The sequence below is a fragment of the Oncorhynchus clarkii genome, chromosome 2 (genome assembly GCF_045791955.1).
Source record: "Oncorhynchus clarkii lewisi isolate Uvic-CL-2024 chromosome 2, UVic_Ocla_1.0, whole genome shotgun sequence".
NCBI lineage: Eukaryota > Metazoa > Chordata > Actinopteri > Salmoniformes > Salmonidae > Oncorhynchus > Oncorhynchus clarkii.
The window spans coordinates 95,446,191-95,473,282 of NC_092148.1; the positions used below are offsets into that span (position 1 = coordinate 95,446,191).

Here is a 27,092-nt window from a genome sequence, read left to right on the forward strand (position 1 = left end):
TACTTTGTAACGAGTTAAATACCTGGTGAAGCGCTGTCAGTCCGTCTATATTGGCGTGGTTGATGTCAGCGCCCTGTCGTAGGAGCGCCGCTACCTCCTCTCTGTCCCCGGCCGAACAGGCTGCCATAAACACGGCTCCCTGAGCGAACCGAACCCGGGCCCGCCGCGTCCCGGTTCCCGTCGACCCGTCCCGCGTCCCCGGTCCCGTCTGATCGGTTTCCGAGCCCAGCCATCGCTGTAACTGATCCTGCCGTCGCTGCTTTGCAGCTTCAGACCGGGAACGGTCCGTGGCCGCCATCTTCTTCGGTCTGTCCCGGGTAGAGTCAGTTGATGTCGCGGGTAGAGCCAAAGTGGAGCAGCAGCAGCTCCTCTCGGAGAGACTACGCCCCCTGGCCGTAGCAACACGACCGTAGGAAACCAACCCAACTTCAGAAAGGACTGGACATTCTCCAGAGGTGTATTCATTACGGAAACCGTTTACCGTTTAACAACCAAACGGAAGCTAACAAAGCTAAACGTGTTACTATTGAACATATTCACTTAGCTCACTCCCGTTTCGTTCAGTTTGCTTCCGTTTAAGACACGTTTTTGCACTAGAATCTGCGTAATGAATAGACCCCAGGTATGACTATTGCGTTGCAGAACTCCCACGCAGGCTTTTACCCCAACATGGATAAGCTGTCCTGTGTGTAATGCAAATATGATAAAGCTTCGACATTAGCCTAGGCAAAACAGAAACAGACTGTAGCCTGCACAGAACATGAACTGGGACGTCAACAGTTGGCCCTTGAGAACCTATAATTGGAGAATATTATTTGAGAGGTCATGGAAAGTTAAACTTTTTATATAATTTCCTGACAAACACATGATTCTCTGCAATATATATATATATATATTTAAAAAAAATACAAAATCAAAAGTCCAACCTGAATTAACATTTTATTGAAAGGAATTGAGGACAACAAAAAAAATCCAAAATTAAGTAAGCGTTTATATTTATTTAAAATCCAGAACCCATAATTTATTTAATTTCATCTACAGTTAAAGGATATACTGTATGCAGTGAACCATCCATATCATTCACTGGCATTTCCATTCAGTATTGACCAATGTGTGTAATAAAAAAAAAATGAAAAACAACATTCATACTAAACTAACAACAAAACACATGTCTATTTTCAATATTTATCCCATGTGTTCATTCATGTAAAGTATTTTATTTGGTATTATTATTGACATGTATTCCCGTTGGATCTCATTGTATATTTCAGAGTCATGCTGATTGTTTGTTGGTAAGACAGAATCATGTGTCCGTGGTACATTTTTAAATACTGTAATAGCAAGGTATTGTCAGGTTATTAATAAATATTATCAAAACAAGTTGACCTGTAGAAAGTGGCACAAATAAACAGTACAATTGGTTCATAATGAATACTGCATTGGTTGGCACATGCATTGAGTCCCTTATAGTCATTAGTCATACAGAGAGCCAGGTACTGCATAGAGTCCCTTATAGTCATTAGTCATACAGAGCTCTAACAGAGAGCCAGATACTGTATAGAGTCCCTTATAGTCATTAGTCATACAGAGAGCCAGGTACTGCATAGAGTCCCTTATAGTCATTAGTCATACAGAGAGCAAGGTACTGTATAGAGTCCCTTATAGTCATTAGTCATACAGAGAGCCAGGTACTGCATAGAGTCCCTTATAGTCATTAGTCATACAGATCTCTAATAGAGTCCCTTATAGTCATTAGTCATACAGAGAGCCAGATGCTGCATAGAGTCCCTTATAGTCATTAGTCATACAGATCTCTAATAGAGTCCCTTATAGTCATTAGTCATACAGATCTCTAATAGAGAGTCCCTTATAGTCATTAGTCATACAGAGAGCCAGATACTGCATAGAGTCCCTTATAGTCATTAGTCATACAGAGAGCCAGGTACTGCATAGAGTCCCTTATAGTCATTAGTCATACAGAGAGCCAGGTACTGCATAGAGTCCCTTATAGTCATTAGTCATACAGAGAGCCAGGTACTGCATAGAGTCCCTTATAGTCATTAGTCATACAGAGCTCTAACAGAGAGCCAGATACTGTATAGAGTCCCTTATAGTCATTAGTCATACAGATCTCTAATAGAGTCCCTTATAGTCATTAGTCATACAGAGAGCCAGGTACTGCATAGAGTCCCTTATAGTCATTAGTCATACAGATCTCTAATAGAGTCCCTTATAGTCATTAGTCATACAGAGAGCCAGATGCTGCATAGAGTCCCTTATAGTCATTAGTCATACAGATCTCTAATAGAGTCCCTTATAGTCATTAGTCATACAGATCTCTAATAGAGAGTCCCTTATAGTCATTAGTCATACCGAGCTCTTTTCCCTTATTATATTCTTGGTATTTTCTCAGGTCTGTTGGTGCTGCTGGGTCAGTTCACTTGGCACCTAACATTAGATAATACTCTGAAACAGAGTGAAATGTCCAATAAGACATACTTGTTTGTTTTCGTTGTCCGTTTGGAAACAGTTTTGCGTCGGTGTACCCTGCTGAACACAGTTCTGTGTTTGAGTAGAGACTGTGTTCAGCCTGTGTTCAGCCTGTATTCCTGTGTTCCTGTGTTCAGCCTGTGTTCCTGTGTTCAGCCTGTGTTCAGCCTGTATGTGTGTTCCTGTGTTCAGCCTGTGTGCGTGTGTGTGTGTGCGTGTGTGTGTGTGTGTGTTCATGGTTCTAGGCTACCTGCTCTAACCACTAGGCTACCTCCTCTAACCACTAGGCTACCTCCTCTAACCACTAGGCTACCTGCTCTAACCACTAGGCTACCTGCTCTAACCACTAGGCTACCTGCTCTAACCACTAGGCTACCTGCTCTAACCACTAGGCTACCTCCTCTAACCACTAGGCTACCTGCTCTAACCACTAGGCTACCTGCTCTAACCACTAGGCTACCTCCTCTAACCACTAGGCTCCCTCCTCTAACCACTAGGCTCCCTACTCTAACCACTAGGCTACCTGCTCTAACCACTAGGCTACCTGCTCTAACCACTAGGCTACCTGCTCTAACCACTAGGCTACCTGCCTCTCTAACCACTAGGCTACCTGCTCTAACCACTAGGCTACCTGCTCTAACCCCTAGGCTACCTGCCTCTCTAACCACTAGGCTACCTGCCTCTCTAACCACTAGGCTACCTGCTCTAACCACTAGGCTACCTGCTCTAACCCCTAGGCTACCTGCTCTAACCCCTAGGCTACCTGCTCTAACCCCTAGGCTACCTGCTCTAACCCCTAGGCTACCTCCTTTAACCACTAGGCTACCTCCTCTAACCACTAGTCTACCTCCTCTAACCACTAGGCTACCTGCTCTAACCACTAGGCTACCTCCTCTAACCACTAGGCTACCTGCTCTAACCATTAGTCTACCTCCTCTAACCACTAGGCTACCTGCTCTAACCACTAGGCTACCTGCTCTAACCACTAGTCTACCTGCCACCCTAATAATAATAATAATAAGTAGTAGTACATGTCAATATAAGACACGTGGAAAATAGATCAGATCAGAAGAGATCAGATCAGATGAGATCAGATTTTGCTGTCGACTCACTGACCCTCATTTAAGGACTGACACACTTTCCAAACAGTAAAATGACGTGATCAACAGCAAATACTATCAGATATCTGTATATGCATGACCAGATGCTTATCGTCTTACAGTCAAAAGGCTATATTGAATGGACAACTCCTGGAATTAAACAGATAATAAAACCCTAATTTACCAGAATGCAATTCACTGGGGAACCGCAATTAATAGAACCAATAGAACCTGACGCGAGAGATTCCAGATGTGACAGACATGAACATCTTCATTAGTAACTTAGAAAGAGGAGGAATCTAATAGCAACAACCAGGATGGGTTGATAATATGACCAGGATGGGTTGATAATATGACCAGTATGGGTTGATAATATGACCAGGATGGGTTGATAATATGACCAGGATGGGTTGATAAAATGGGTTGATAATAGGACCAGGATGGGTTGATAATATGACCAGTATGGGTTGATAATATGACCAGGATGGGTTGATAATATGACCAGGTTGGGTTGTTAATATGACCAGGATGGGTTGATATGACCAGGATGGGATGATAATATGACCAGGATGGGTAGATAATATGACCAGGATGGGTTGAGAATATGGGTTGATAATATGACCAGGATGGGTTGATAATAGGACCAGGATGGGTTGATAATATGACCAGGATGGGTTGATAATACGGGTTGATACTATGACCAGGATGGGTTGATAATATGACCAGGATGGGTTGATACTATAACCAGGATGGGTTGATAATAGGACCAGGATGGGTTGATAAAATGACCAGGATGGGTTGATAATATGACCAGGATGGGTTGATAATAGGACCAGGATGGGTTGATAACATGACCAGGATGGGTTGATAACATGACCAGGATGGGTTGATAACATGACCAGGATGGGTTGATAATATGACCAGGATGGGTTGATAATAGGACCAGGATGGGTTGATAATAGGACCAGGATGGGTTGATAATATGACCAGGATGGGTTGTTAATATGACCAGGATGGGTTGTTAATATGACCAGGATGGGTTGTTAATATGACCAGGATGGATTGATAATATGACCAGGATGGGTTGATAATATGGGTTGATAACATGACCAGGATGGGTTGATAATAGGACCAGGATGGGTTGATAATAGGACCAGGATGGGTTGATACTATGACCAGGATGGGTTGATAATATGACCAGGATGGTGCCTTTGGCTTCTGGACAACGAAAGAAAGTTGATATGAAAACCAATAGAACAGGAGAGAAATGCTGGTTAACGGCATGAGGAAGTCTATATATAATAATTGATTCCATGTTGCTATGGATGGATTTTTGGCAAGGCTACTTAGACGCAAGGTAAGACACACCTCATTATTTGAAGTAAAGTAACACGTTCAGGTTTCAAACAATTCTACTGTCTCCACATTACATTATACTGTCTCCACATTACATTATACTGTCTCCACATTACATTATACTGTCTCCACATTACATTATACTGTCTCCAGCTCACGTTACATTATACTGTCTCCACATTACATTATACTGTCTCCAGCTCACGTTACATTATACTGTCTCCACATTACATTATACTGTCTCCACATTACATTATACTGTCTCCACATTACATTATACTGTCTCCAGCTCACGTTACATTATACTGTCTCCACATTACATTATACTGTCTCCAGCTCACGTTACATTATACTGTCTCCACATTACATTATACTGTCTCCAGCTCACGTTACATTATACTGTCTCCACATTACATTATACTGTCTCCACGTTACATTATACTGTCTCCACATTACATTATACTGTCTCCACATTACATTATACTGTCTCCACATTACATTATACTGTCTCCACATTACATTATACTGTCTCCACGTTACATTATACTGTCTCCAGCTCACGTTACATTATACTGTCTCCAGCTCACGTTACATTATACTGTCTCCACATTACATTATACTGTCTCCACATTACATTATACTGTCTCCACGTTACATTATACTGTCTCCAGCTCACGTTACATTATACTGTCTCCAGCTCACGTTACATTATACTGTCTCCACATTTCATTATACTGTCTCCAGCTCACGTTACATTATACTGTCTCCACATTACATTATACTGTCTCCACATTACATTATACTGTCTCCACATTACATTACACTGTCTCCACATTACATTATACTGTCTCCACATTACATTATACTGTCTCCAGCTCACGTTACATTATACTGTCTCCAGCTCACGTTACATTATACTGTCTCCACATTACATTACACTGTCTCCACATTACATTATACTGTCTCCAGCTCACGTTACATTATACTGTCTCCACATTACATTATACTGTCTCCACATTACATTATACTGCCTCCACATTACATTATACTGCCTCCACATTACATTATACTGTCTCCATCTCACGTTACATTATACTGTCTCCACATTACATTATACTGTCTCCAGCTCACATTACATTATACTGTCTCCAGCTGGTAGGCAGACTATAGCCTATGACTATAGCCTATGCATCTGAATGGCGAATGGGAGGCGCTTTATGAGTTGAGATTGAGAAATAAAAATAATTCCTTTTTAATCATAGCCACAAGTTTTTAACAAGCGGTTGCATTTAGAATTGTTATTTGTTGTGCAATGACTGGGCTGATCAATGACTGGGCTGACCAATGACTGGGCTGATCAATGACTGGGCTGACCAATGACTGGGATGACCAATGACTGGGCTGACCAATGACTGGGCTGACCAATGACTGGGATGACCAATGACTGGGATGACCAATGACTGGGCTGACCAATGACTGGGATGATCAATGACTGGGCTGACCAATGACTGGGCTGACCAATGACTGGGCTGATCAATGACTGGGCTGACCAATGACTGGGATGACCAATGACTGGGCTGACCAATGACTGGGATGACCAATGACTGGGATGACCAATGACTGGGCTGACCAATGACTGGGCTGATCAATGACTGGGCTGACCAATGACTGGGATGACCAATGACTGGGCTGATCAATGACTGGGCTGACCAATGACTGGGCTGACCAATGACTGGGATGACCAATGACTGGGCTGACCAATGACTGGGATGACCAATGACTGGGCTTCCAACAGCAGGCTTCACTACAGTAGCCTACAGGAGCTACTCTGTCGCTGTCTGACAGGTAGTATTCATCTCCTCGAACTAGTCTCTGTATGCTGTGCGTATGTGACAAATAAAATGCATGATTACTAATGGAAATACACACGTGGCAATTTTAATTCCACAAAATTATTCAAATGAACCTATAGACCGATAAGCATGACCCGGGTGAAATGTATTTTCGGTCGGGCTAACCGGCTAACCGGTTCATCGGTAACATCCCTAGTCCTTGAACATGTTTGGTATCAACAGTCAACGGTAAAGACTTTTTACTGTTTATTATCTTAATGACTTTAATATATTTTTTAATGTTTTGTAAAAGTCACATTGACACGATGCAGATCAGCGGCTCCTTGTAGGTTCCTGGGTATCCTCGGCATCCCAATGGGCAGGTGAGTGAATCAAATGTTAGCGAACAAGGCACTGTGTCATCGATGATGAGACAACACACGTTGGTGTACTGTCCCTTTAATTTGAAGGTGTCTACCTGGCTGTTATACCTGTTCTACCTGTCTACCTGGCTTTTATTAGAATCTGTCTGTAATACTAAATGGTCACCCCCCCCCCCCCAGGGGGCCCTCAGTGTCTCCTGAATGGCATACATTATATTACTATAGTGAGGCTGGAAGAGCCGCAGTAGAGTTGTGGTTTTCACTGAGCCTCCTCATCATCAGCCCCATCCCCTCTACCTCCTCTGGGTTTATGATGGGGGATGTAAGAGACAGGGCTGGTCCTGGTCCTCCTTCCCCAGCTCTGGTGGACCCTCCTGGGACTGTGCTCCCTCCTGTGGGACCCCCGGTGTAGAAGGAACCCTGGAGGTCCAGGTTAACACAGAAGAAGCCCGGCAGCAGCTGCCTCTGGTACTGGTCCAAACGACTGATAACATCCAGGATAGAGGAGCTGCCTCCACTCACCCATCTTGGGAGCAGGCTGGCAGGGATGAGCTGGGCAGGCAGGGACTGGCAGTGACGCAGCTCCAACTGGTAGGAAAACCTAGAGAGAGAGAGAGACTCAATACATTATGAGGGCATACGGGCTTAAAATGAGAGTGTGGAAAAGTGTCTGTAGGAAAACCTAGAGGGATACGATGGACATAACATTTACGATACCAAATTTAAATTTACAAAAACAAAAAAAGACTGCGTTTTTGTCTTTTGAGCTTGTAGTCATGAAATCTATGCAGCCTACTCAATCACTGTTTATAGCTACTGTTACCAGGCCTCCTGGGCCATATACATAGTTCCTCACTGAGTTCCCTGAATTCCTATTGGACTTTGTAGTCATAGCAGATAATATTCTAATTTTTGGTGACTAATATTCACGTGGAAAAGTCCACACACCCACTCCAAAAGGCGTTCGGAGCCATCATCGACTCAGTGGGTTTTGTCCAACATGTCTCTGGACCATGTCTCTGGACCTACTCACTGTCACAGTCATACTCTGGACCGAGACTTCTCCGGTGGAATAAATGTTGGGGATCTTAATGTTTTTTCTCATAATCCTGGACTATCGGACCACCATTTTATTACGTGTGCAATCGCAACAAATAATCTGCTCAGACCCCAACCAAGGAACATCAAAAGTCGTGCTATAAATTCTCAGACAACCCAAAGATTCCTTGATGCCCTTCCAGACTCCCTCCACCTACCCAAGGACATCAGAGGACAAAAATCAGTTAACCAGCTAACTGTGGAACTTCATGTAACCATAGCAATACTCAAGATATAGTCGCACCCCTAAAAACATTTGTCATAAGAAACTAGCTCCCTGGTATACAGAAAATACCCGAGCTCTGAAGCAAGCTTCCAGAACATTGGAACGGAAATGGCGCCACACCAAACTGGAAGTCTTCCGACGAGCTTGGAAAGACAGTACCGTGCAGTATCGAAGAGCCCTCACTGCTGCTCGATCATCCTAACTTAATTGAGCAGAATATTTTTGATACTGTCGCAAAGCTAACTAAAAAGCAGTATTGAGAGGATGGCTTTCACTTCAGCAGTGATAAATTCGTGAACTTCTTTGACGAAAAGCTCATGATAATTAGAAAGCAAATTACGGACTCCACTTTAAATATGCATATTTCTCCAAACCTCAGTTGTCCTGAGTCTGCACAGAACTGCCAGGCCCTAGGATCAAGGGAGACACTCAAGTTTTTTAATCCTGTATCTCTTGACACATTGATGAAAATAATCATGGCCTCTAAACCTTCAAGCTGCATACTGGACCCTATTCCAACTAAACTACTGAAAGAGCTGCTTCCTGTGCTTGGCCCTCCTATGTTGAACATAATAAATGGCTCTCTATCCACCGGATGTGTACCAAACTCACTAAAAGTGGCAGCCTCTCTTAAAAAAGCCAAACCTTGACCCAGTCTATATCGAATCTCCCATTCCTCTCAATGTTAGAAAAAGCTGTTGTGCAGCAACTCACTGCCTTCCTGAAGACAAACAATGTATACGAAATGCTTCAGTCTGGTTTTAGACCCCATCATAGCACTGAGACGGCACTTGTGAAGCTGGTAAATGACCTTTTAATGGCGTCAGACCCGAGGCTCTGCATCTGTCCTCGTGTTCCTAGACCTTAGTGCTACTTTTGATACCATCGATCACCACATTCTTTTGGAGAGATTGGAAATCCAAATTGGTCTACACGGACAAGTTCTGGCTTGGTTTAGATCTTATCTGTCGGAAAGATATCAGTTTGTCTCTGTGGATGGTTTGTCATCTGACAAATCAACTGTACATTTCGGTGTTCCTCAAGGCTCCGTTTTAGGACCACTATTGTCTTCACTATATATTTTACCTCTTGGGGATGTCATTCGGAAACATAATGTTAACTTTCATTGCTATGCAGATGACACACAGCTGTACATTTCAATGAAACATGGTGAAGCCCCAAAATTGCCCTCGCTAGAAGCCTGTGTTTCAGACATAAGGAAGTGGATGGCTGCAAACTTTCTACTTTTAAACTCGGACAAAACAGAGATGCTAGTTCTAGGTCCCAAGACACAAAGAGATCTTCTGTTGGGTCTGACAATTAATCTTGATGGTTGTACAGTCGTCTCAAATACAACTGTGAAGGACCTCGGCGTTACTCTGGGCCCTCATCTCTCTTTTGACGAACATATCAAGACTGTTTCAAGGACAGCTTTTTTCCATCTACGTAACATTGCAAAAATCTGAAGCTTTCTGTCCAAAAATTAGGCAGAAATATGTAGCCATGCTTTTGTTACTTCTAAGTTAGACTACTGCAATGCTCTACTTTCCATCTACCCGGATAAAGCACTAAATAAACTTCAGTTAGTGCTAAATAAAGCTGCTAGAATCCTGAGTAGAACCCCAAAATTTGATCATATTACTCCAGTGCTAGCCTCCCTACACTGGCTTCCTGTTAAGACTAGGTATCATTTCAAGGTTTTACTGCTAACCTACAAAGTATTACATGGGCTTCCTTCTACCTATCTTTACGATTTGGTCCTGCCGTACATACCTACATGTACGCTACGGTCACAAGACACAGGCCTCCTTACTGTCCATAGAATTTCTAAGCAAACAGCTGGAGGCAGGGCTTTCTCCTATAGAGCTCCATTTCTATAGAATGGTCTGCCTACCCATGTGAGAGACGCAGACTCGGTCTCAACCTTTAAGTCTTTACTGAAGACTCATCTCTTCAGTGGGTCATATGATTGAGTGTAGTCTGGCCCAGGAGTGTGAAGGTGAACAGAAAGGCTCTGGAGCAACGAACCGCCCTTGCTGTCTCTGCCTGGCCGGTTCCCCTCTTTCCACTGGGATTCTCTGCTTCTAACCCTATTACAGGGGCTGAGTCATTGGCTTACAAGGGCTCTTTCATACCGTCCTTAGGAGGGGTGCATCACTTGAGTGGGCTGAGTCACTGACTTGATCTTCCTGTCCGGTTTGGCACCCCCCCCCCCCCCGGGTTTGTGCCGTGGGGGAGCTCTTCGTGGGCTATACTCGGCCCCGCTCTCAGGATGGTAAGTTGGTGGTTGAAGATATCCCTCTAGTGGTGTGGGGGCTGTGCTTTGGTAAAGTGGGTGGGGTTATATCCTGCCTGTTTGGCCCTGTCCGGGGGTATCGTCGGACGGGGCCACAGTGTCTCCCGACCCCTCCTGTATTTATGCTGCAGTAGTTTATGTGTTCGGGGGGCTAGAGTCAGTCTGTTATATCTGGCGTATTTCTCCTGTCTTATCCAGTGTCCTGTGTGAATTTAAGTATGCTCTCTCTAATTCTCTCTCTCTTTCTCTCTTTCTTTCTCTCTCTCGGAGGACCTGAGCCCTAGGACCATGCCTCAAGACTACCTGGCCTGATGACTCCTTGCTCTCCCCAGTCCACCTGGTCGTGCTGCTGCTCCAGCTTCAACTGTTCTGCCTGCGGCTATAGAACCCTGACCTGTTCACCGGACGTGCTACCTGTCCCAGACCTGCTGTTTTCAACTCTCTAGAGACAGCAGGAGTGGTAGAGATACTCTGAATGATCGGCTATGAAAAGCCAACCTGTTGCACCCTCGACAACTACCGTGATTATAATTATCTGACCTTGCTAGTCATTTATGAACATTTGAACATCTTGTCCATGTTCTGTTATAATCTCCACCCGGCACAGCTAGAAGAGGACTGGCCACCCCTCATAGCCTGGTTCCTCTCTAGGTTTCTTCCTAGGTTTTGGCCTTTCTAGGGAGTTTTTCCTAGCCACCATGCTTCTACACCTGCATTGCTTGCTGTTTGGGGGTTTAGGCTGGGTTTCTGTACAGCACTTTGTGACATCAGCTGATGTAAGTAGGGCTTTATAAATACATTAGATTGATGGAGGATTATAAAGTGTCTGTAGGAAAACCTAGAGGGATACGAGGGACACGGAAGAGTATTTTGAGGTCATACAGAAAGTTAGTTTTTTCCACCCCACTCCACCCCACCCCACCCCACTCCACCCCACCTCACCCCACCCCACTCCACCCCACCTCACCCCACCCCACCTCACCTCACCTCACCCCACCCCACCCCACTCCACCCCACTCCTCTTCGCTTGTTTTGGTGTATTTTAGACTTGTTCTATTGTTGCTACATTCACTTAGCTACTGACTTGTTCTATTGTTGCTATTCACTTAGCTACTGACTTGTTCTATTGTTGCTATTCACTTAGCTACTGACTTGTTCCATTGTTGCTATTCACTTAGCTACTGACTTGTTCTATTGTTGCTACATTCACTTAGCTACTGACTTGTTCTATTGTTGCTATTCACTTAGCTACTGACTTGTTCTATTGTTTCTACATTCACTTAGCTACTGACTTGTTCTATTGTTGCTACATTCACTTAGCTACTGACTTGTTCTATTGTTGCTACGTTCACTTAGCTACTGACTTGTTCTATTGTTGCTATTCACTTAGCTACTGACTTGTTCTATTGTTTCTACATTCACTTAGCTACTGACTTGTTCTATTGTTGCTACATTCACTTAGCTACTGACTTGTTCTATTGTTTCTACATTCACTTAGCTACTGACTTGTTCTATTGTTGCTACATTCACTTAGCTACTGACTTGTTCTATTGTTTCTACATTCACTTAGCTACTGACTTGTTCTATTGTTGCTACGTTCACTTAGCTACTGACTTGTTCTATTGTTGCTGCATTCACTTAGCTACTGACTTGTTCTATTGTTGCTACATTCACTTAGCTACTGACTTGTTCTATTGTTGCTACGTTCACTTAGCTACTGACTTGTTCTATTGTTGCTACATTCACTTAGCTACTGACTTGTTCTATTGTTGCTACATTCACTTAGCTACTGACTTGTTCTATTGTTGCTACATTCACTTAGCTACTGACTTGTTCTATTGTTGCTACGTTGTCGCGAGGTTAACCTACAAGGAAGCATTTCACTGCACTGTGTACATTAGGTGTATATGACTAATAAACTAACTTGAACAAACGTGTACAAACTGTGAGTCGGTCTGTCGGTCTGTCAGAGTGTGTGTGTGTGTGGTGTGTGTGCGTGTGGTGTGTGTGAGTGCGTGCGGTTGGCATCTCACTTTGCAGAGACCCTGTTGGACACAGTCTTGGTGGCCCGTGTCACAGCACACTGTAGCATCTTAATCGTTTGTTCTCCGATCCATCCCACGTCCTCCTGCACATCAGGCAGCCATTCTAACAGTCTGGGAGGAGAGACAGGACATTAGTAATATATAATAATATATAACAGTCTGGGAGGAGAGACAGGACATTAGTAATATATAATAATATATAACAGTCTGGGAGGAGAGACAGGACATTAGTAATATATAATAATATATAACAGTCTGGGAGGAGAGACAGGACATTAGTAATATATAATATATTATAACAGTCTGGGAGGAGAGACAGGACATTAGTAATATATAATAATATATAACAGTCTGGGAGGAGAGACAGGACATTAGTAATATATAATATATTATAACAGTCTGGGAGGAGAGACAGGACATTAGTAATATATAATATATATATAACAGTCTGGGAGGAGAGACAGGACATTAGTAATATATAATATATTATAACAGTCTGGGAGGAGAGACAGGACAATAGTAATATATAATATATTATAACAGTCTGGGAGGAGAGACAGGACATTAGTAATATATAATAATATATAACAGTCTGGGAGGAGAGACAGGACATTAGTAATATATAATATATTATAACAGTCTGGGAGGAGAGACAGGACATTAGTAATATATAATATATAACAGTCTGGGAGGAGAGACAGGACATTAGTAATATATAATATATTATAACAGTCTGGGAGGAGAGACAGGACAATAGTAATATATAATATTTTATAACAGTCTGGGAGGAGAGACAGGACATTAGTAATATATAATAATATATAACAGTCTGGGAGGAGAGACAGGACATTAGTAATATATAATATATTATAACAGTCTGGGAGGAGAGACAGGACAATAGTAATATATAATATATAACAGTCTGGGAGGAGAGACAGGACATTAGTAATATATAATATATTATAACAGTCTGGGAGGAGAGACAGGACATTAGTAATATATAATAATATATAACAGTCTGGGAGGAGAGACAGGACAATAGTAATATATAATATATTATAACAGTCTGGGAGGAGAGACAGGACAATAGTAATATATAATATATTATAACAGTCTGGGAGGAGAGACAGGACATTAGTAATATATAATAATATATAACAGTCTGGGAGGAGAGACAGGACAATAGTAATATATAATATATTATAACAGTCTGGGAGGAGAGACAGGACATTAGTAATATATAATATATTATAACAGTCTGGGAGGAGAGACAGGACATTAGTAATATATAATAATATATAACAGTCTGGGAGGAGAGACAGGACATTAGTAATATATAATATATTATTGTTACTCTAACAGTTTAGGAGAGGAAGACAGAACAACATGTCAATAGTCATGATAGTCAATAACACTGCATGGTCAGGGTGGTATTCATTACTGCACACTGTAGAAAAACATATAGCAACACTTTTTGCAATGGTTTGATATTGGCTGTCCTAACACAGGTCACATGATGAACCTGACCCATTCACAGGTCACATGATGAACCTGATCCAGTCACAGGTCACATGATGAACCTGACCCAGTCACTGGTCACATGATGAACCTGATCCAGTCACAGGTCACATGATGAACCTGATCCAGTCACTGGTCACATGATGAACCTGATCCAGTCACAGGTCACATGATGAACCTGATCCAGTCACAGGTCACATGATGAAACTGATCCAGTCACTGGTCACATGATGAACCTGATCCAGTCACAGGTCACATGATGAACCTGACCCAGTCACTGGTCACATGATGAACCTGACCCATTCACTGGTCACATGATGAACCTGATCCAGTCACAGGTCACATGATGAACCTGACCCAGTCACTGGTCACATGATTAACCTGATCCAGTCACAGGTCACATGATGAACCTGACCCATTCACTGGTCACATGATGAACCTGATCCAGTCACAGGTCACATGATGAACCTGACCCAGTCACTGGTCACATGATGAACCTGATCCAGTCACAGGTCACATGATGAACCTGACCCAGTCACTGGTCACATGATGAACCTGATCCAGTCACAGGTCACATGATGAACCTGATCCAGTCACTGGTCACATGATGAACCTGATCCAGTCACAGGTCACATGATGAACCTGACCCAGTCACTGGTCACATGATGAACCTGACCCATTCACTGGTCACATGATGAACCTGATCCAGTCACAGGTCACATGATGAACCTGACCCAGTCACTGGTCACATGATTAACCTGATCCAGTCACAGGTCACATGATGAACCTGACCCATTCACTGGTCACATGATGAACCTGATCCAGTCACAGGTCACATGATGAACCTGACCCAGTCACTGGTCACATGATGAACCTGACCCAGTCACTGGTCACATGATAAACCTGACCCAGTCACTGGTCACATGATGAACCTGACCCAGTCACAGGTCACATGATGAACCTGACCCATTCACTGGTCACATGATGAACCTGACCCATTCACAGGTCACATGATGAACCTGACCCAGTCACTGGTCACATGATGAACCTGACCCATTCACAGGTCACATGATGAACTTGACCCAGTCACTGGTCACATGATGAACCTGACCCAGTCACTGGTCACATGATGAACCTGACCCAGTCACTGGTCACATGATAAACCTGACCCAGTCACTGGTCACATGATGAACCTGACCGAGTCACTGGTCACATGATGAACCTGACCCAGTCACTGGTCACATGATGAACCTGACCCAGTCAATGGAATATTTATCTTTGAGGGGAAGGGGGAAGTCCAGAAGATTTGAAACAGAGTTATCTTGCTACACAGGCCTAGATAGAGAAAGTGCACAGCTACATGTACAGAACTATAACAGGTCCGACCCAACACAGGAGTAAGCGGTTCACTGCGGCTACAGAGCCATCGGGCCTGGACTATATCCCTGTTTGTAGTCCAGTGTGTTTGTAGTCCAGTGTGTTTGTAGTCCAGTGTGTTTGTAGTCCAGTGTGTTTGTAGTCCAGTGTGTTTGTAGTCCAGTGTGTTTGTAGTCCAGTGTGTTTGTAGTCCTGTGTGTTTGTAGTCCTGTGTGTTTGTAGTCCTGTGTGTTTGTAGTCCTGTGTGTTTGTAGTCCTGTGTGTTTGTAGTCCAGTGTGTTTGTAGTCCAGTGTGTTTGTAGTCCAGTGTGTTTGTAGTCCAGTGTGTTTGTAGTCCAGTGTGTTTGTAGTCCTGTGTGTTTGTAGTCCTGTGTGTTTGTAGTCCTGTGTGTTTGTAGTCCTGTGTGTTTGTAGTCCAGTGTGTTTGTAGTCCAGTGTGTTTGTAGTCCTGTGTGTTTGTAGTCCTGTGTGTTTGTAGTCCTGTGTGTTTGTAGTCCAGTGTGTTTGTAGTCCTGTGTCTTTGTAGTCCAGTGTGTTTGTAGTCCTGTGTGTTTGTAGTCCTGTGTGTTTGTAGTCCTGTGTGTTTGTAGTCCTGTGTGTTTGTAACGACACGAGCAGAGAGCTTTGTCTTACCTAACAGTCATGGACAGAGCAGACTCCAAGGGGAGGGTATAGGGTCTAGTCCTACCTAACAGTCATGGATAGAGCAGACTCCAGGGTCTAGGGTCTAGTCCTACCTAACAGTTATGGACAGAGCAGACTCCAGGGTATAGTGTCTAGTCCTACCTAACAGTCATGGACAGAGCAGACTCCAAGGGGAGGGTATAGGGTCTAGTCCTACCTAACAGTCATGGACAGAGCAGACTCCAGGGTCTAGGGTCTATTCCTACCTAACAGTTATGGACAAAGCAGACTCCAGGGTATAGGGTCTAGTCCTACCTAACAGTCATGGACAGAGCAGACTCCAAGGGGAGGGTATAGGGTCTAGTCCTACCTAACAGTCATAGACAGAGCAGACTCCAAGGGGAGGGATAGGGTCTAGTCCTACCTAACAGTCATAGACAGAGCAGACTCCAAGGGGAGGGTATAGGGTCTAGTCCTACCTAACAGTCATGGACAGAGCAGACTCCAGGGGAGGGTATAGTGTCTAGTCCTACCTAACAGTTATGGACAGAGCAGACTCCAGGGTATAGGGTCTAGTCCTACCTAACAGTCATGGACAGAGCAGACTCCAGGGTATAGGGTCTAGTCCTACCTAACAGTTATGGACAGAGCAGACTCCAGGGGAGGGTATAGGGTCTAGTCCTACCTAACAGTCATAGACAGAGCAGACTCCAAGGGGAGGGTATAGGGTCTAGTCCTACCTAACAGTCATGGACAGAGCAGACTCCAGGGTATAGGGTCTAGTCCTACCTAACAGTCATGGACAGAGCAGACTCCAGGGGAAGGGTATAGGGAAGCATCATAGCCGTCACCATCCTGACTGGCAGCAGGTTGCTTAGCGACTGGACCAGACTGTATCTCTCCTTGCAGGCTTCAACCAGAGCTACAGAGAGAGACAGAGAGAGAGAGCGAGAGAGTGACAGAGAGAGTGACAGAGAGAGAGTGACAGAGAGAACACATCACTGACTAAATACATGACCTAAATACATGAGTTACAGAGAGAGGATAGAGAACAATTCACTCACTGAAAACATTACCTTAATACATGAGAGTTACAGAGAGAAGATTAGAGAACAATACATAGCTTTTATTTAGCAGGTGCTGTTCTTTACTCTGCCTACAGAGAGCAGCAGAGAGAAGAGACACTCCCTCACTCAAACATTTCCTGAATACAGGGCAGAACACACTGTACCAAAGGTCAGCAGCACTACACACTGGATCCGTTGGAGCTACATGGGGATATAGTTGTTCAGCACAAGGCCTTTCTACTGAAACATCTGCTGTCTCACTACAGAAACAGGAGATGGACTAGTGTCCTGTCCAGGGGGTGTCCTGTACATCAAGCTGTCTCACTACAGTAACAAGAGATAGACTAGTGTCCTGTACATAAAGCTGTCTCCCTACAGAAACAGGAGAGAGACTAGTGTCCTGGTACGTCAAGCTGTCTCTCTACAGAAACAGGAGAGAGACTAATGTCCTGGTACATCAAGCTGTCTCCCTACAGAAATAGGAGACAGACTAGTGTCCTGGTACATCAAGCTGTCTCTCTACAGAAACAGGAGATAGACTAGTGTCCTGGTACATCAAGCTGTCTCCCTACAGAAACAGGAGATAGACTAGTGTCCTGGTACATCAAGCTGTCTCTCTACAGTAACAGGAGATAGACTAGTGTCCTGTCCAGGGGGTGTCCTGGTACAACAAGCTGTCTCACTACAGAAACAGGAGACAGACTAGTGTCCTGTCCAGGGGGTGTCCTGGTACAACAAGCTGTCTCACTACAGAAACAGGAGACAGACTAGTGTCCTATCCAGGGAGTGTCCTGGTACATCAAGCTGTCTCACTACAGGAGATAGACTAGTGTCCTGGTACATCAAGCTGTCTCACTACAGTAACAGGAGATAGACTAGTGTCCTGCTACATCAAGCTGTCTCACTACAGAAACAGGAGAAAGACTAGTGTCCTGGTACATCAAGCTGTCTCCCTACAGAAACAGGAGAGAGACTAGTGTCCTGGTGCGTCAAGCTGTCTCTCTACAGTAACAGGAGATAGACTAGTGTCCTGTCCAGGGGGTGTCCTGGTACATCAAGCTGTCTCACTACAGAAACAGGAGATAGACTAGTGTCCTGTCCAGGGGGTGTCCTGTACATCAAGCTGTCTCACTACAGAAACAGGAGATAGACTAGTGTCCTGTCCAGGGGGTGTCCTGTACATCAAGCTGTCTCTCTACAGAAACAGGAGATAGACTAGTGTCCAGTACATCAAGCGGTCTCTCTACAGTAACAGGAGATAGACTAGTGTCCTGTACATCAAGCTGTCTCTCTACAGAAACAGGAGATAGACTAGTGTCCTGTCCAAGGGGTGTCCTGTACATCAATCTGTCTCACTACAGAAACAGGAGATAGACTAGTGTCCTGTCCAGGGGGTGTCCTGGTACATCAAGCTGTCTCACTACAGAAACAGGAGATAGACTAGTGTCCTGTCCAGGGGGTGTCCTGTACATCAAGCTGTCTCACTACAGTAACAGGAGATAGACTAGTGTCCTGTCCAGGGGGTGTCCTGGTACATCAAGCTGCCTCTCTACAGAACCAGGAGATAGACTCCTGCCCTATGGGACGTTCTGGTACATCAAGCTGCCTCTCTACAGAACCAGGAGATAGACTCCTGCCCTATGGGTCGTTCTGGTACATCAAGCTGCCTCTCTACAGAAACAGGAGATAGACTAGTGTCCTGTACATCAAGCTGTCTCTCTACAGTAACAGGAGATAGACTCCTGCCCTATGGGCCGTTCTGGCTCAGACGAGGCTTACTTACAAGGCCTTTCTCAAGTCCAGTCTCGTTGATTGGATATTTGTCAGTTGTCTCGTGCCTTTCTGAGACTATGTTCTGGAGATGGGTCTTGAGGTAGGCCTCTAAAATGTATGGGCAACGATTCATACCCCTTATTTAGCAAGTAAAAGATGTTTAAAATACATTTAATAGATGTTGAAATACGTATTTTTATTTGAAAAGACATCTTTTCAACCAATTTTGCTCACTGGGATTAACTTGCTGTTCTTTAGTCTTACCTTTGTGTAGTCTGGGTGGCAGATGTTCAAAGATGTGATCCTCAATGGCGGATTTGTATTGGGAGGGGTTTACCACTACCCCATCCTCGCTGGGTCTGATCTCGTTCTCTACATGATGCTCCTCATGCTCTTCCTCATCATCATCCTCGTTCATGATGTCATCTTCGTCATCCTCGCCGTCAGCTATCAGAGGTCTGTGGGGTCCTGGTTGATTCAGTAGTCCTGAAACATCAACAAAGAACACAGTTACGAACCTGCAGTCTGTCTGGTTGGTCGTCAGTCTGTCTGGTTGGTCATCGGTCTGTCTGGTTGGTCATCGGTCTGTCTGGTTGGTCATCAGTCTGTCTGGTTGGTCGTCGGTCTGTCTGGTTGGTCGTCGGTCTGTCTGGTTGGTCGTCGGTCTGTCTGGTTGGTCATCAGTCTGTCTGGTTGGTCATCAGTCTGTCTGGTTGGTCGTCGGTCTGTCTGGTTGGTCGTCGGTCTGTCTGGTTGGTCATCAGTCTGTCTGGTTGGTCATCGGTCTGTCTGGTTGGTCATCGGTCTGTCTGGTTGGTCATCGGTCTGTCTGGTTGGTCATCGGTCTGTCTGGTTGGTCATCGGTCTGTCTGGTTGGTCATCGGTCTGTCTGGTTGGTCGTCGGTCTGTCTGGTTGGTCATCGGTCTGTCTGGTTGGTCATCGGTCTGTCTGGTTGGTCATCGGTCTGTCTGGTTGGTCATCGGTCTGTCTGGTTGGTCATCGGTCTGTCTGGTTGGTCATCGGTCTGTCTGGTTGGTCATCGGTCTGTCTGGTTGGTCATCGGTCTGTCTGGTTGGTCATCGGTCTGTCTGGTTGGTCGTCGGTCTGTCTGGTTGGTCGTCGGTCTGTCTGGTTGATCATCAGTCTGTCTGGTTTGGGTATCAGTCTGTCTGGTTGGTCATCAGTCTGTCTGGTTGGTCATCAGTCTGTCTGGTTGGTCATCAGTCTGTCTGGTTGGTCGTCGGTCTGTCTGGTTGGTCATCAGTCTGTCTGGTTGGTCATCAGTCTGTCTGGTTGGTCATCAGTCTGTCTGCTTGGTCATCAGTCTGTCTGGTTGGTCATCGGTCTGTCTGGTTGGTCATCGGTCTCTCTGGTTGGTCGTCGTTCTGTCTGGTTGGTCATCAGTCTGTCTGGTTGGTCATCGGTCTGTCTGGTTGGTCATCAGTCTGTCTGGTTGGTCATCAGTCTGTCTGGTTGGTCACCGGTCTGTCTGGTTGGTCATCAGTCTGTCTGGTTGGTCGTCAGTCTGTCTGGTTGGTCATCGGTCTGTCTGGTTGGTCATCAGTCTGTCTGGCTGGTCATCAGTTTGTCTGGTTGGTCATCAGTCTGTCTTGTTGGTCATTGGTCTGTCTGGTTGGTCATCAATCGGTCTGGTTGGTCATCGGTCTGTCTGGTTGGTCATCAGTCTGTCTGGTTGGTCATCAGTGTATACTAAAGCATTAAATACAAAGCCTAAGAAAGGTCTCTTACCGTTCTTCTTCAGGAAGTGAAGGGCGTCTTTATATCCCTGTTTACACATGGTCTTCATAACCTGAAACAAAGAAACACAGACACAGTAAATATCCTCATTCAGAGAGTCTGTCTCCGTCAGACACCTTGTAAATAACAGTACGTAATGTCCTGTGTGGCTCGGGTTGGTAAGAATGTGTGGTGGTAGCAATGCTAAGCTCGTCGGGGTTTCAATTCATGCACGGATCACACCACACATACTAAAACAAACACACAATGTACTGTCGCTTCGGATAAAAATGGCTGATGAATGGCATATATTATTATATTATTACATTATTACATTATGTAAATTAGCATATTATTACATTATTACATTATGTAAATGAGTATATTATTACAGTATGTAAATACATATATTATCATACCATTAGCACATTATGTAAATTACAACAGTATCATATTATTAGTAGTAGTAGTATTACATTATGTAAATTAGCATCTTATCTTATTGCTATTACATTATGTAAATACATATATTTTCATATCATTAGTACATTATGTGAATACATATATTATCATACCATTAGCACATTATGTAAATTAATGTATTATCATAGTATTAGTACATTATGTAAATGCATGTATATATGAATACATGTAAGTTACTACAGTACCTGTGGCTCAGGGGGAAACAGAGTTCTGGACACCTTCTGTAGAGGTGTGTGTGTGTGTGTGTGTGTGTGTACCTGTGGCTCAGGGGGAAACAGAGCTCTGGACACTCTGTAGAGGTTGGTGAGTGTAAACTGGATGGAGGTGTTGGTGAATCGTAGTTCATGCATGTTGGTGGATCGGTCTCTAGGGCAGATGTCACTCTCTCCAGAGAACGGAGACACAGTGATGGTATTCTTCAGTTCATACTGAGGCAGATTATCACTGATACCACCGTCCACGTAACGCTGGGGGGAGGGAGGGAGGGAGGGAGGAGAAAGGGAGGGAGGGAGGGAGGGGGAGGGAGGGAGGATGGAGGGATGCAGGGGGGAGGGAGGGAGGGAGCGAGGGAGTGGAGGGAGGGAGGGAGGGAGGGAGGGAGGGGAGGGAGGGAGAGAGAGAGGGAGGGATGCAGGGGGGAGGGAGGGGGGAGGGAGGGAGGGGGTGGAGGGGGGAGGGAGGGATGCGGGAGGGAGGGAGGGAGGGAGGGAGGGGAGGGAGGGAGAGAGAGAGGGAGGGATGCAGGGGGGAGGGAGGGGGGAGGGAGGGAGGGGGTGGAGGGGGGAGGGAGGATGGAGGGAAGGAGGGAGGGAGGGAGGGATGGAGGGAGGGAGGGAGCGAGGGAGTGGAGGGGGGGAGGGAGGGGGGAGGGAGGGAGGGAGGGAGAGAGAGTCAGGCAAAGAGATACTAAACTAAAGTAGAAACCATTTTGAGTCAGTTAAAACGTTGCTACATGGAGGGACACTCTGTAATTCCAGTGGGTCAGAGGTTTACATACACTAAGTTGACTGTGCCTTTAAACAGCTCAGAAAATTCCAGAAAATTATGTCATGGCTTTAGAAGCTTCTTATAGGCTAATTGACATCATTTGAGTCAATTGGAGGTGTACCTGTGGATGTATTTCAAGGCCTACCTTCAAACTCAGTGTCTCTTTGCTTGACATCATGGGAAAATCAAAAGAAATCAGCCAAGAACTCAGGAAAAAAATGGTAGACCTCCACAAGTCTGGTTCATCTTTGGGAACAATTTCCAAACGCCTGAAGGTACCACGTTCATCTGTACAAACAATAGTACGCAAGTATAAACACCATGGGACCAAGCAGCCGTCATACCGCTCAGGAAGGAGACGAGTTCTGTCTCCTAGATATGAACGTACTTTGGTGCGAAAGGTGCAAACAATCCCAGAACAACAGCAAAGGACCTTGTGAAGATGCTGGAGGAAACAGGTACAAAAGTATCTATATCCACAGTAAAACGAGTCCTATATCGACATAACCTGAAAGGTCGCTCAGCAAGGAAGAAGACACTGCTCCAAAACCACCATAAAAAAAGCCAGACTACGGTTTGCAACTGCACATGGGGACAAAGATCGTACTTATTGGAGAAATGTCCTCTGCTCTGATGAAACAAAAATAGAACTGTTTGGCCATAATGACCATCGTTATGTTTGGAGGAAAAAGGGGGAGGCTTGCAAGCCGAAGAACACCATCCCAACCCTGAAGCAATGGGGTGGCAGCATCATGTTGTGGGGGTGCTTTGCTGCAAGAGGGACTGGTGCACTTCACAAAATGGATGGAAAATTATGTGGATATATCTCAAGACATCAGTCAGGAAGTAAAAGCTTGGTCGCAAATGGGTCTTCCAAATGGACAATGACCCCAAGCATACTTCCAAAGTTGTGGCAAAATGGCTTAAGGACAACAAAGTCAAGGTATTGGAGTGTCCATCACAAAGCCCTGACCTCAATCATATAGAACATTTGTGGGCAGAACTGAAAAAGCGTGTGTGAGCGAGGAGGCATACAAACCTGACTCAGTTACACCAGCTCTGTCAGGAGGAATGGGCCAAAATTCACCCAACTTATTGTGGGAAGCTTGTGGAAGGCGCACCGAAACGTTTGAACCAAGTTAAACAATTTAAAGGCAATGTTACCAAACACTAATTGATTGTATGTAAACTTCTGACCCACCGGGAATGTGATGAAAGAAATAGAAGCTGAAATAAATCCTTCTCTCTACTATTATTCTGACATTTCACATTCTTGGGTGTATATGGTAACAACATACTAGAGTGTATATGGTAAAAGTAACACCATACTAGGGTGTATATGGTAACAGCATACTAGAGTGTATATGGTAAAAGTAACACCATACTAGAGTGTATATGGTAACACCATACTAGAGTGTATATGGTAACAACATACTACAGTGTACATGGTAAAAGTAACACCATACTAGGGTGTATATGGTAACAACATACTAGAGTGTACATGGTAAAAGTAACACCATACTAGGGTGTATATGGTAACAGTAACACCATACTAGAGTGTATATGGTAACACCATACTAGAGTGTATATGGTAACACCATACTAGAGTGTATATGGTAACAACATACTAGAGTGTATATGGTAACAACATACTAGAGTGTATATGGTAACAGTAACACCATACTAGAGTGTATATGGTAACAACATACTAGAGTGTATATGGTAACAACATACTAGAGTGTATATGGTAACAGTAACACCATACTAGAGTGTATATGGTAACAACATACTAGAGTGTATATGGTAACAGTAACACCATACTAGAGTGTATATGGTAACACCATACTAGAGTGTATATGGTAACAACATACTAGAGTGTATATGGTAACACCATACTAGAGTGTATATGGTAACAGTAACACCATACTAGAGTGTATATGGTAACAGTAACACCATACTAGAGTGTATATGGTAACAACATACTAGAGTGTATATGGTAACACCATACTAGAGTGTATATGGTAACAACATACTAGAGTGTATATGCTAACACCATACTAGAGTGTATATGGTAACAACATACTAGAGTGTATATGGTAACAACATACTAGAGTGTATATGGTAACAGTAACACCATACTAGAGTGTATATGGTAACAACATACTAGAGTGTATATGGTAACAACATACTAGAGTGTATATGGTAACAACATACTAGAGTGTATATGGTAACACCATACTAGAGTGTATATGGTAACAACATACTTGAGTGTATATGGTAACAACATACTAGAGTGTATATGGTAACAGTAACACCATACTAGAGTGTATATGGTAACACCATACTAGAGTGTATATGGTAACAACATACTAGAGTGTATATGGTAACAGTAACACCATACTAGAGTGTATATGGTAACACCATACTAGAGTGTATATGGTAACAACATACTAGAGTGTATATGGTAACACCATACTAGAGTGTATATGGTAACAACATACTAGAGTGTATATGGTAACACCATACTAGAGTGTATATGGTAACACCATACTAGAGTGTATATGGTAACAACATACTAGAGTGTATATGGTAACACCATACTAGAGTGTATATGGTAACAGTAACACCATACTAGAGTGTATATGGTAACAACATACTAGAGTGTATATGGTAACAGTAACAACATACTAGAGTGTATATGGTAACAGTAACAACATACTAGAGTGTATATGGTAACACCATACTAGAGTGTATATGGTAACACCATACTAGAGTGTATAGCAGGTAGCAAGTTTTAGAGAGTAGCAAGTTTTAAGTTCCTCGGCGTACACATCACAGACAAACTGAATTGGTCCACTCACACAGACAGCATTGTGAAGAAGGCGCAGCAGCGCCTCTTCAACCTCAGGAGGCTGAAGAAATTTGGCTTGTCACCAAAAGCACACAAACTTCTACAGATGCACAATCGAGAGCATCCTGGCGGGCTGTATCACCGCCTGGTACGGCAACTGCTCCGCCCTCAACCGTAAGGCTCTCCAGAGGGTAGTGAGGTCTGCACAACGCATCACTGGGGGCAAACTACCTGCCCTCCAGGACACCTACACCACCCGATGTCACAGGAAGGCCATAAAGATCATCAAGGACATCAACCACCCGAGCCACTGCCTGTTCACCCCGCTATCATCCAGAAGGCGAGGTCAGTACAGGTGCATCAAAGCTGGGACCGAGAGACTGAAAAACAGCTTCTATCTCAAGGCCATCAGACTGTTAAACAGCCACCACTAACATTGCGTGGCTGCTGCTAACACACTGACACTGACTCAACTCCAGCCACTTTAATAATGGGAATTGATGGGAAATGATGTAAATATATCACTAGCCACTTTAAACAATGCTACCTTATATAATGTTACTTACCCTACATTATTCATCTCATATGCATACGTATATACTGTACTCTATATCATCGACTGTATCCTTATGTAATACATGTATCACTAGCCACTTTAACTATGCCACTTTGTTTACATACTCATCTCATATGCATATACTGTACTCGATACCATCTACTGTATCTTGCCTATGCTGCTCTGTACCATCACTCATTCATATATCCTTATGTACATATTCTTTATCCCCTTACACTGTGTATAAGACAGTAGTTTTGGAATTGTTAGTTAGATTACTTGTTATTACTGCATTGTCGGAACTAGAAGCACAAGCATTTCGCTACACTCGCATTAACATCTGCTGACCATGTGTATGTGACAAATAAAATTTGATTTGATTTGATTTGATTTATATGGTAACACCATACTAGAGTGTATATGGTAACACCATACTAGAGTGTATATGGTAACAACATACTAGAGTGTATATGGTAACAACATACTAGAGTGCATATGGTAACAACATACTAGAGTGTATATGGTAACAACATACTAGAGTGTATATGGTAACAGTAACACCATACTAGAGTGTATATGCTAACACCATACTAGAGTGTATATGGTAACAGTAACACCATACTAGAGTGTATATGGTAACAGTAACAACATACTAGAGTGTATATGGTAACAGTAACAACATACTAGAGTGTATATGGTAACAGTAACAACATACTAGAGTGTCTTTGGTAACAGTAACACCATACTAGAGTGTATATGGTAACACCATACTAGAGTGTATATGGTAACAACATACTAGAGTGTATATGGTAACACCATACTAGAGTGTATATGGTAACAACATACTAGAGTGTATATGGTAACACCATACTAGAGTGTATATGGTAACAACATACTAGAGTGTATATGGTAACAACATACTAGACTGTATATGGTAACAACATACTAGAGTGTATATGGTAACAGTAACACCATACTATAGTGTATATGGTAACAACATACTAGAGTGTATATGGTAACAACATACTAGAGTGTATATGGTAACACCATACTAGAGTGTATATGGTAACAACATACTAGAGTGTATATGGTAACAACATACTAGAATGTATATGGTAACACCATACTAGAGTGTATATGGTAACACCATACTAGAGTGTATATGGTAACAACATACTAGAGTGTATATGGTAACAGTAACACCATACTAGAGTGTATATGGTAACACCATACTAGAGTGTATATGGTAACAACATACTAGAGTGTATATGGTAACACCATACTAGAGTGTA

General features: G+C 43.6%; 2 protein-coding genes across 2 annotated transcripts in view; both read right to left on the minus strand.

Annotated features, from left to right (window-relative positions):
* Positions 1–356, minus strand: part of LOC139383309 (protein phosphatase 1 regulatory subunit 12A-like) — a 71,461-nt gene extending 71,105 nt beyond the window's left edge. The window contains exon 1 of the mRNA XM_071127791.1: positions 23–356. Coding sequence (XP_070983892.1) covers positions 23–298 — 276 coding nt within the window. The 5' untranslated portion in view covers positions 299–356. The remainder of the gene's footprint in view (positions 1–22) is intronic.
* Positions 357–6,862: 6,506 nt separating this feature from the next.
* The window catches only part of LOC139376654 (patatin-like phospholipase domain-containing protein 2), a 32,349-nt gene continuing 12,119 nt past the window's right edge, over positions 6,863–27,092 (minus strand). Inside the window, exons 4-9 of the mRNA XM_071119481.1 lie at positions 21,664–21,873; positions 20,936–20,996; positions 19,450–19,671; positions 17,135–17,267; positions 12,815–12,937; positions 6,863–7,762 (exon numbers count right to left, since the gene is read on the minus strand). Coding sequence (XP_070975582.1) covers positions 7,381–7,762; positions 12,815–12,937; positions 17,135–17,267; positions 19,450–19,671; positions 20,936–20,996; positions 21,664–21,873 — 1,131 coding nt within the window. The 3' untranslated portion in view covers positions 6,863–7,380. The remainder of the gene's footprint in view (positions 7,763–12,814; positions 12,938–17,134; positions 17,268–19,449; positions 19,672–20,935; positions 20,997–21,663; positions 21,874–27,092) is intronic.